Source organism: Micropterus dolomieu, linkage group LG11 (assembly GCF_021292245.1).
Source record: "Micropterus dolomieu isolate WLL.071019.BEF.003 ecotype Adirondacks linkage group LG11, ASM2129224v1, whole genome shotgun sequence".
NCBI lineage: Eukaryota > Metazoa > Chordata > Actinopteri > Centrarchiformes > Centrarchidae > Micropterus > Micropterus dolomieu.
The window spans coordinates 2,249,377-2,261,310 of NC_060160.1; the positions used below are offsets into that span (position 1 = coordinate 2,249,377).

Sequence of the window (11,934 nt, forward strand, 5' to 3'; positions counted from 1 at the left end):
CCCCCCCCCCCCCCCCCCCCCCCCCCCCCTTCACACGCACTCCAACTGTTTAATTAATGTTTGATTTGAATCACAAATTAATTAGCACTTAACTTTTCTATTAAGATATCTATTTTACTGAGGAAAATGGACAGAAAAAGATTTTACTTAATTTAACTCATAGTATAATAGTTGATCCACCACAGCTCTAGTGTGAAGGTGATGGTCATCATGGAAAAGGAGTGTTGAATAAAGATGCTTTAGTTGATTTCCACATTTTATGTTGTGTCATGTAACGTGGGGAACTGGTCTTGGTCTTGACTCGGTCTCAGTCCTTAAAAGTTTTGGTCTTGTCTCGATAAACTCTGGTATTGGTCTTGACTTGGTTTGTGCGGTCTTGACTACAACACCAAAGCTAGGTTTCTGGGCTGAGAGTACGTTACCACGAGGAGGCAAAAACAATCTGCAGATGAGTGACAGGAGACCAGGAGTATTTCAAGAGCAGAGGTGATTTGGATCAGGTGTGGAGGAGAGCCAGGTGCCACCTGCAGAAACACATACACAGAGATCGCAGGAAAGGGGGGAACACATGGGAAACAACCAAAGTCACGTTTAACTGTGACACAGTATGATGAAATATATTATGACTTTGAATTGATTTAAAATGAGAAATGAACAAAGGAGTGTTAAAAAAAAAAGGATTAGAGCTTTATCTCCAGAGAAGAGAATAAACATTTAAGACGGCGGCATATTTGTGTTGTCTACAGCCTTTCTCAGCCTTTAAACTCAGATTTACACGTGAACGAGCAGAGACGAGGCAGAACAATTCCACAGCTATTCACTCCAACATAAACACTGACTTGGTACAGTGAACACTATAATAGCAAAAAAGCTCAATATAAGTACACAGTGGCCTCTGGCAGCTTTCTACATGCATAATTTTCGTCTGTGTACATTACAAATATCACATGATCAGGTTTAATAATGTCACTTTAAGCTTTAATGTGTATTATAGCATTCATTATTTTGTCATATTGTAGCTGGAGACTCACCCATTGGTGTGTGTGTGACAGGCTGGTCCATCCCGCCTCCTCTCCCCGCTCTTAGTCCGCCTTTGAATATGCTCCCTTTCCACTTCGGACAATCCACCCGCCAATGTCCAGTTTTCCCACAGCAGTGGCAAACACATGGATCGTAATGGCCTCGCTGTCCACCTCGTCCCCGCTGAGGCTCGTGTCTTTGGCCTGTGAGGGATCTATGCGTTGTCAGTAGTGCGTTCTCCAGTTTCTTCTGCTGACGGATTTTCTTTCTTTGTTCTCTAGCCTCTAATTGATCTTCTGCATGTATAGCGTGTTCCAGTATCCTTTGAAGTGACTCTGTTTTCCATGAAATACAACTTCTCTTCACTTCAGCAGCGATGTCTAGCTTTATCCGGCCCAGAAAATATTCTTTCAGGTACACTTCATAAGGGAGCATCGGAGTTACCCCCATCTGTCCCCGTTTTAGACCGCTATAGAGATCAAAGACTTCAGTCAGGCGTGCTAGGAAAGCCCTACAGGTTTCTGTTGAGCCCTGCGCCAAAGTGGTGATGTTGGATAGATTTACTTGGACTGGGAAAGCAGATTGGCAGGCAATAACGAGGCCGGTGATAGCCAGTCTGTACTGGGCATTGTCGCCATTGCTGTACTCGGCGTGCTTCAGTCTGCAGCCTTGTATATCTGGAGTGAAGTATGCCGATACCTTGTGAAAGTCGTGTTTGAGCACTTTGCTCATCAGTCGCCTCAGCTCAGTCATTGTGGGCCTGTATTCTTTAGCAAACTGCTCCAGCTGCTTCGTGAAGCTCTCCAAGTCTTCAGTCGGGCTGGTCACGTAAGCCATTGCTTCATCAATGTCCTCTTCCGACCACGGTCGGAAATCCAGCATCGGTTCTCCCGTCCCTGCAGTCTCTGCGCTTTCATTCTTTAGGATATCGGCTTTACCTTGTCTCAGTTCGTATTGATCTCGTTCTGACGGCGGAGGGCTTCTTCTGTACGAGTTCATGGAAGACGGAGGTCTCACAGCGGGGTCTGGGCCCTGGTCAGCGCTCTCACGGGACGGCTCCTGCCCTAAGGCAGCAGGCTCGGCAGCAGCAAGGACTTTATCTTCTTTCGGCTCTGGAGCTTGGATTAAATCCTGGACTGGTATCCGGACTGGATCTGGAGCATAAGGAGGAGGCGGAGCGGAGGCCAGGTCGGGATCCAGCCAGAACAGACTCTGTGATTTGCATGCCTCGGGCAAAGGAGGATAAAGTGTGTTAGTTTGTTCTGGTGATCTAATGGCTTTCTTTTTATTTCTCTCCTTCTTATCCAGTTTTTCTCTATTGCGTCTTTCTCCTCTGAGTCTTTTCCTTTCCCTCAGTTCGGCCTCCACTCTCCAAGCACTATATGCGTTCCAGTCTGCTTTGAATGGAAGGTTATTCCTCTGCTGTTTTTTGGACAAGCCTGCGTGCTCTTCTGCATCTCTCCTTTCCTTTCTCTCCAACATGGTCTTGAACTGGTCCAATGTTCTCAGACTAAAGCTTCCATTTGCCGGAAACCCCATTTCAACCCACTTATCAAATTGTCTCATTGATGCTTCATCTTTTTCAGTCATGAATTTCACGACTGGCGAAAGGATTTTAGGAGCCGTTTCCCACTCAGTCTTTGCTTTACTCTGACACTTCCCCATTTAATCTCTCATTAGTTTTCTTGCTGTATCATACAGCGTCTAAAGGTCCACTGAAGTCTGTACTCGAGATAGTCGACTCTACCTCCTCCACTCTGTTTAATTTCAATATGCAAGTTCTTTTCTCAGGATCAAAGCGATGATTGGGCTCTGCTGAAAAACAGCTTCTCTCTTGCAGGTCTGTCTTCCACACTGGGCGGCTTAGAGCATCTGGCCCAGAGCGAAGGGATACATAAACATTTAAGACAGCGGCATATTTGTGTTGTCTACAGAGCAGAATTTCTCAACCTTGAAATTGAGATTCACACGTGAATGAGCGGAGACGAGGCAAAACAATTCCACAGCAATTCACTCTAACATAAACACTGGTGTGATAGAGTGAACAATATAATAGCAAATTAGCTGAATGGAGTACACAGTAGATATATATATATATATATATATATATATATATATATATATATGTATAATTATCACCATGCATATAGGCAAAATCAATTTTCTACCATAGCATTGCTCATAAATCTGAGTATATCAGATGAGTATATCAATACTTTTGTTGACTCACATCTTCTCTGACATGGGTTTTTATGGCTGTACAGGAAGAGGACACACTGTTTAAAGAGATTTAGTGTGTAAATCAAACTTAAACTGTGGAGAGGAGACAGAGTTCTAAAAAGCAGTTTGGCATTTTTGTTCAGCGACGTTAGAGGTTAGATTTCACTATTCACATTAGTGATGTTACAGCAACAGGCAGGTGACATAAGTTAGTCAGCATGAGTAGGCCTACATGTTTCTACATTTGATTTGTACAATATTAGGGTACACTTTAACACTTTTAATCATAAGTTTGACATTTTATGACCCTGTTATTATTTTTATTTATTGTCATTGTAAATAGTTTTCTATGTCTGCATCCTGTCTTGGCGGAAATACTCATATAAAGGAGAGTTTTGATCTCAGTGAGTCTTTTCCTGGTTAAACAAAGGTTAAAATAATAATATTAAAAGAAACATTTGCCACTAAATCAGTCTCAGGTGGGAACATCACCGACTGAAGCTTCAATTAAGAAACATTTGTAGAATCTGCAGCGTCTTATTAAAGTCTCGTGGACACAAAAATAAGATTTTATAAAGTGGGTATATATCATCTTTTCAGTGGAAATCATCTTTAAACATACTTGATTGCTTTCAGTCGATCTCTTTTAAAAGCCTTTTGACAACAAATTAGACTGCAGAGTTTCTATATTGTCACGCTCCGCCGGTTGGCCATCCTTGGTGTTGCACTTTTGTGTTTAGTTAGTGTTATTTTGGTCTGTTGGGTTTTGGTGGTCTGTCTTGTCTTTCGTCTAGTGTTCGGTAACCCTTGTCATGTCTGTTACCCCAGTGATCCCTCTGCATGTCTGTCTCTGTTTTCCCCTGCTCTCTCTCTCTCTCTCTCTCTCCCTACCTGTGCCTCGTTAGCCTCATGTCTTTCACCTGTGTTGCTCCCGCCCTGCAGTCCCTGTGTTATATTATATTATATTATACCTGGTGTTTCTGTCTTGTCTTTGTCCGGTCATTGTTCATGTTACCCCCCCAGTCTGTCGTGTGTGTACTCTCTGCCTGCCTGTAACCAGCCTTGCTTGTCTTGTCTCGTCTCCCTGTACTTTTGGATTTTGGATTTCTGTTATTCACCCACTCACCTGTAAGTGTGCTCGCTTTTGTTTGTTTATTAAAACCCTTCGTTGAACTACAACTGCTCCACTCTGTGTCCTGCGTTTGGGTCCTCCAACCTGCCTCCACACCACGATCGTGACATATATTTGATCTTGACCCTTTAAATCGGGCTGCAGTGCTCTGATTTCATTTTATATTAACGGTTAATTCTTAGTAGATAATTCTCTGTGTTCTAACTGCTTAAATTTTTCAGCATAATTGAATTAAATCTTTTGCATCACTCTCGGCGGTGCACGCAGGATTCATGCTGCTGCTACGACCTCAACACGCGACTGAGTTTGATTTTATTTATTTATTTATTTATTTTTGTACCTTTTGCTGCTTCTTGTTCAGAAACATGATACAGAGAGAGAGAGAGAGAGAGAGAGAGAGAGAGAAAAGGAAAGATTAACAACCAGGAACAGAAGATCCTCCAACACATCTTCCTCCCCTGTGATACATTATTCATACTGGGGCTGGGCTGGAAGACCCCCGGGACACACACACACACACAAACACACACATACACACACACACACACACACACACACACACACCCTGTTGTTCCTCTGTGACTGCAGTGTTTTCTCGTGGCTGTATTTTCTTTCTCCATATCGATCTCTCCACCGTTTATTTTAAGTCACAGCGACACACCCTCCTTCTGACTTTAAACAGCAACACACAACGTTTGGTTTTGTTGTAAATGATTTATAACAGTAAGCCGGGGTTGAGAGCTGAATCCTCTGTCTGTGGGTGTGGACCATGTGCTGGGGGTGCGGCCGGTGGAGAGGACAGAGGAGGATGTGATATACAGTCATGGAGGAAGTGCAGTTTAACCTTTTTGAAAAATCTAAACGTATCACAGAAATTCATCTGTTGTTTGTGTAAATACAAACATCCAACCTGTGTTTTTAGTCCATAGAGTAAAACAGTTCGCCAACCTTAAGATTATGATCATTGTGGGCCGATAATCAATCTGACCAGCCTCAGCTCAAGAAGTCTCATCACTGGTAAATGTTAGAGATGTCTTAATGATTTTTGACCCAATCCTGATCGATATACCGAGACCGATCTGAATATTATATATACGTTAATGTTGGTTAAATATGTATCTAACACTTTGAAATAACAGCTGTTACCTCCTAAATGTGCCCCGCCTTATTTAAAAGAGCCATATGCTTGAGATATGATATGATATCTGGTAGATAAACACAGATTTTAGGAGACAGAGTTCTAAAAAGCAGTTTGGCATTTTTGTTCAGCGACGTTAGAGGTTAGATTTCACTATTCACATTAGTGATGTTACAGCAACAGGCAGGTGACATAAGTTAGTCAGCATGAGTAGGCCTACATGTTTCTACATTTGATTTGTACAATATTAGGGTACACTTTAACACTTTTAATCATAAGTTTGACATTTTAATGACCCAATTATTTTTTTTATTTATTGTCATTGTAAATAGTTTTCTATGTCTGCAGCCTGTCTTGGAGGAAATACTCATATAAAGGAGAGTTTTGATCTCAATGAGTCTTTTCTTGGTTGAACAAAGGTTAAAATAATAATATTAAATGAAACATTTACCGCTAAATCAGTCTCTGGTGGGAACATCACCGACTGAAGCTTCAGTTAGCAGCATCTTATTAAAGTGGAAGAAACCCTTTTCTCTGCGTCAGCCTCACTCTGTGATTGCAGCTGATAAAACAGCTGCTGTGTTACATAAAAATCTTTCCACGGTGTGGCTTTAATCTCGGCTTTAATCTCACGAAAGACAGATGAATCAGCTCCCGTGAAAACAGTCTCCTGTCAGACTCCAGACTGCTGATTCACAAACAGCCGGCGAGCTTTGAATCATGAGATCAGTGAGGATTAGACGGCAGAGAGGATGTTTAACAAGATGTTTTCTGTTACGTGCGTACGTCCTGAAACTGAGCTCACAGATTTAAGGACTATGTTTGTGTTAGTGAGTGTGTATGCTTCTGATTACTAAACCATGGAACAACAAAGATCAAACAGTAAGAGTCTTAACTAAGGAGGAAGTTTAGTTTGAACACAGCGGTACAACAACTTTACTGAATGAAAATTGTAAAAAAATTTAAATTTACATCGGGAACTAGCTGATAGAATAATAACTGTGAATAATGACTTGATTTTATACATTATATGTACTCTTTTAACTTTATTAACATTATTATTATTAATAATAATATTATTGTTCAGTAGGTTTTTATTCTGTACCTTTTTGTAGCTTTCATTTTTATCTCATTTCTACTATTTTACATTATTTATTTATTAATTTATTTAAAAGGGGACAAAGCACCATAATGAACCCCTTTAGCTTTTGCATCCATCTAAAAATGCCAGATTTTTCTCATTTTTTTCATCTGTAGTCCCTGGGCAGGGAGGTAAAATACACCAAAAGGAAAACAATAGAAAGAATATTACAATAAACCTCAATAACAGTGAGTATCCAAGACAGTCCTTAAGCTTCGGTATACTGAGCATGAGCGAGTCATTGGAGTAAATCTGTCCAATTTATTAAATTAGGCAGTTTAAAGTGCTATTTATTAGGGCTGCAACTAATGACTATTTTCGTAGTCGACAAATCTGTTGATTATGTATTCGATTCGTCGACTAGTCACGATTAGTTTTGTCTCCCCCTAACCCTAATTAAACCATTTAACTAATTAAATATCTTTCAAGTGAATTACTGATTGATGTAATGTCTATTTAGAACAAGTTTATTTTTTCCAAAGTGCTTATAAGTTTTATAAGCAGAGAATGTTCTGTAGGGTACATTGATTGTGATTTACTTTAAACCCTTTCTCAGATTGAAACCATCTTACAGTTGTGACCTTGCCTCTGCTGCTCTGTTGTTGCAGCTGCAGTGGTCTGAGTAACTGGGACCTGTGGGCCCGACTGGTCGGCCAGCTGCCACCGCTAACCTCGTGGGCACTTGTCGGGCTTCTCAACCTGCCTTCTAAAACTGCCAATATTCCACTTCTACACAGTTAATTTCTCACCTCAAAACCTCTCAAAAGTGTTTTTTTAGTGATTAAATAGCATACAAAACCATTCAATTCCTTGATGAGAGAAGCTAGTGATGTTCTACTATATACTGCAAAGTGTTTCCAGAAGAACAAACTTTCATCAAATATAGAAAAAACTCATTTTCAGTAATAAAAAATAAAAGGTATTGTATGTATTGAATATTGTAAGGTATGGTATCTTGGAAAAACCACATTGACTGTGTGCGGAAAAATCATGAAGTCACAGAAAAGTTTGTTGATTGGTAAATCAATCCTGTCTTTTAACTTTTTTTTAAGTTTTTAAGATTGGCAACTGCATCAAATCGATATGAACCATCAGCTCCTCTGTTCAAGAAATTAAATATTTTATCCATTTTCAACATCAATATCTATTAAACATCTTTATGTAACAATAAATGTATGGTTGAAAATCATAACCTACCAAAAGTATTTCATAACTGTGATGTCCTTTCATATCCAACAAAGCAAAGAGTATTCATCTCCCTTATTATCAAACTCTTGGACAATATTCCATAAAATACAGAGGACCATCACTTTGGAATACTATTCCCCTCAAAACTACTCTGTCATTGTCAGTATTTAAGTCAAGCATGAAAAAATACTTGGCTAAATTTCAGTATGTGTGTTGTACATGTTTTATTCAACTGTTTATTATTATTATTGTCATAATTTTTTCTATAATAATTTTGTATAATATCAATTGAAAATCCAGAGGGGAGGTTTCACTATAAGCCCTTGAGGGTATCTTACCTCTCCTGCATAATTCATACAGGGTATATTTTATATATTTTTATTTGCGTCTGTGCTGCGAAATAAAATAAATAAAATTGGTCGACTGACTGATGCAGCTGTCTTGATAACGACGCGCTGTTATATATTCGCTAAGTAACCCAAGGTCGAGATTATCTTTATTTTGTTTCAATACAGACCGACTGGCTCTATGCAGAAAATATTGCATGTGGCTTGAATAACAGCGTGATGGTTGTTGACATCGATAGAGGAGTGAACAAAAACTAATTTGGACACTTAGTGAATCGCGGTACATAAATAAGATAAATATCCTCAGACAGGATTGTTAAGATGGCTGAAGTCTTTACAATATTGTAATCTGTTTATTGTTTGTAATTAATGTTGGCACCTCGAGCAGCTCTGAGGTAATAAATCAGCTGAGAAGCAGCAACATTTTCTCATAAGCCGTGTCCGAAATCACCCACTACTCATAGTGAGCTCGCCATATTGTAGGGCTGTCCGAATGTATAGTGATAATTATTATACCCTATATAGTCCTCTCAATGTATCCCAGCATCGGACAACCGATGGTCACTAACCAAGCCCTACATACCATCATGCATTGTGCTGATAGAAAAAACTGATTGCCCGACGGCAATGACGTAATTAACAGCGCCGAAACAACAATCGGGTTAGTGTCCGCGAGTGAGCTCACTATATAGTCTTCTACATACAACTCCCTACATAGGGGGTAGGAAGTAGTGAATGAGTGGGGATTTCGGACACAGCCATAGACTTCTGTACAATCACACTTCTTTCTGCAGCCAGTGGAGTCGCCCCCTGCTGGCCGTTAAAAAGAATGCAGGTTTAAGGCTCTTCAGCAACTGTATAACTTTGTTTTGAAAGGTTCTATATAAGTTAAGTTTTTACTTTAAGCAACAGTAAAGTATCTTGGTAACGTAGTATTTTAAAAGCCCCTTAATTTCCTAGAATTTCCTATAAAGGAAGTGTAACTGTAAATAGGACTGTTCCAGGGATGCACTATTTACTTTGGTGCTAGTTATAGGAAAAATGGAAACAGTTGGTACACTCCCTATTAATTCATTCCAAGTAAGTCTTCTAATCAGTGCACAGCACATCAGCTAAACATGCAAGAAAGTCAGACTCGGTTACAGCAAGGAAATAAATGCAACCCGGTTGCAGCTGTGCAGACAAAATCCTTCTCAAGTGATGTGGAAATATTTAAAAAGCACCTTTTTCAGAAAACTAGAACAGCAGCAGTGTTTATCAGACAGAAATACAGAAAGATAAAACTACAAGGTGATTTAAAAGATAAAGTATGTCCGACTCACAGGGACTTCAAACTACTGTTAAACTACAGTAATGATTCATCAGTGAGTCGTCATCGCCAGAATTAATCATCTGAGTCACGTGATCATAACTGCTGTCATAGTTATCATGATTATAATCAGCTTCAGCATTGCCTCCTCTTCTCTCGTCCTTCCTCACTTCTTTCCCCTCCTTTTCTTCCTCCTCTACACTCTCCTCACCACCGCCACCCTATGGCTGGTGATGTCATGTCTGTTTCTGCCCAATGACCTCATCCGGACACGCCTCACAGACAGGAAGTGCTTTTTTTTTTTTTTTAAGGGAAGGAGAGAGGAGAGATGTTTGTAGCTTTATAGACACATTTAGTTTATTTCTATAAAGAGAAGGGTAGTTTTAAAAGGTTGATAAGAAAATGAAAAAAATGATTAGCCAGCTCGACCTTCTTCAACTGAGATATTATCAATAACATTAGGTAATAAGATATTAAAAATGTTTTAAGCCTGAGCAGTTTGCTGACATTGAACATCAAGGAGCAGCTCAGCCCAGAGTTTATGATCATTAATGATGGTGTCTGAACAGCCGAGGAGTCTCGTTATAGCTCAGGGTCTCGCAGCTTTAAGATTAAGTGCTTTGGGACTTGTATAAATACTCAAAGGTCAGAGTAGCGATGTCTCAAGCCAATACTACGAATCGGTACTGGAGCTGATCTGGGCACATTTTAATCCAGTGTCTCGGCAAAATAGAATTATGGTCATGTGCAGAAGTTTATGTGCAACAAAAGTTACTGTGCCTGAATAAAAAAAAGACAGTAATAAATACACAAATAAATACTCAAACATCCCAAAACAATAGATATATGAACAAAGCACAGTAGAAAGCATTTTAAAAGCATGAAAGCAGTGACACAAAGTTGGGGCAATGTTTGATTTGGATCGGTTATCGTTCACTTCTTCATCAAACATCATTTCTTGCAGGCTAAAATTCACACTTTGACATAATACCGGTGGTACACAGGATAGTAATATGGGTCGAGTAATGGTGAAGTAAAGGTGAAGTACTTTGGAAAGCCAGACAACTGTAGTATTTTGCGTTAGCCGGCGAGCTAACGCTATCTAACTTGAGCCAACTAAAGCACAAATCAATTTCACATGCTTTGCAAACAGTTAGGTTAAGGCTCGTGCAGACTACGATCTCCGTGCTGTTCACACTACACAACTTGCCGTCTTGTGATGGGAGTCTTGAAGTCGTTGTGGCGTTCACACTATGTGACTGATCGGTGACAGGGGGTCACACGCTACACCAGCTGACAGCGGCTGTGTCACCGGCTGTCGCTGGTCTCCAAACCACGTTTTGTCAAGAAAACACACGTGAAATGTGAAACAGGAAATGACGCGAATGTGTCGGGGAGCCGGTTTGATGCGAGGTTGAGTAGTTCACACATAACGACTGGCGACCGCAGATCGATCGCTGCTGATCACAGCCGTACGGCCGCCTCCGTGTCAGTTTTGTCGGTTCCAAAACAAAGCAGTGGTCTCTCCGTGACTCAAAAGGTCTTTCAGATGTTGCTGTGTTTTCTCACGTCGTTGATCAGATTCTCGTTTGGCCTGACCAGCTGCAGAACATAAAAGTTATTTTTTCGGTTTTTATCCTTACGTGGAGTCTGTGCTGGGAGCCGGTAATTTTTGGTGTTGTCAGACTCCATGTTGTTAGCTGCGGGGTTGTCGCTGTGTGTGCAGTTCAGAATCTGGGGTCAAGAGGTTCGGGAACGCGCATGCTGAAAATCCGACCCAGTTTCTTCACATGCAGCTCGCAGCGTAATGACCGTTCACAAACGATTAATGGATTGGGAATTTCATTAATAAACTATGTGTAGCCCTTTAAAGGATCGGGATAGGGGGCTAAAAAAAGTTCCTAAATAAAATGAGTTAATATAGTTGGTTCAGGTGTCATCATGTGACCAAGGTGTGAAACTTACAGTGGGTACGGAAAGTATTCAGACCCCTTTAAATTTGTCACTCTTTGTTTCATTGCAGCCATTTTCCAAAAATCAAAAAAGTTCATTTTATTTCTCAGTAATGTACACTCAGCACCCCATCTTGACAGAAAAAAACAGAAATGTAGAAATTTTTGCTAATTTATTAAAAAAGAAAAACTGAAATATCACATGGTCATAAGTATTCAGACCCTTTGCTCAGTATTTAGTAGAAGCACCCTTTTGATCTAATACAGCCATGAGTCGTTTTGGGAAAGATGCAACAAGTTTTTCACATCTGGATTTGGGTATCCTCTGCCATTCCTCCTTGCAGATCCTCTCCAGTTCTGTCAGGTTGGATGGTAAACGTTGGTGGACAGCCATTTTCAGGTCTCTCCAGAGATGCTCAATTGGGTTTAAGTCAGGGCTCTGGCTGGGCCATTCAAGAACAGCCACGGAGTTGTTGTGAAGCCACTC

At 40.3% G+C, this 11,934-nt stretch overlaps 2 protein-coding genes across 3 annotated transcripts in view; both read right to left on the minus strand.

Moving 5' to 3' along the window:
• LOC123978924 overlaps nucleotides 1-2,864 on the minus strand; it is a 3,587-nt gene extending 723 nt beyond the window's left edge. The window contains exons 1-2 of one of the 2 annotated variants that reach the window (XR_006827086.1): nucleotides 1,032-2,864; nucleotides 423-524 (exon numbers count right to left, since the gene is read on the minus strand). Coding sequence is in view for 1 of the 2 variants with exons in the window: in XM_046062576.1 (XP_045918532.1) it covers nucleotides 475-524; nucleotides 1,032-2,685 (1,704 nt within the window). In the remaining variant the exon portion in view is untranslated. Of the gene's footprint in view, nucleotides 1-166; nucleotides 525-1,031 lie in introns of those variants that run through there. The other variant, XM_046062576.1, reaches the window with a different exon arrangement.
• The window catches only part of kcnh5b (potassium voltage-gated channel, subfamily H (eag-related), member 5b), a 1,142,829-nt gene that overhangs the window by 624,529 nt on the left and 506,366 nt on the right, over nucleotides 1-11,934 (minus strand). The window lies entirely within an intron of this gene.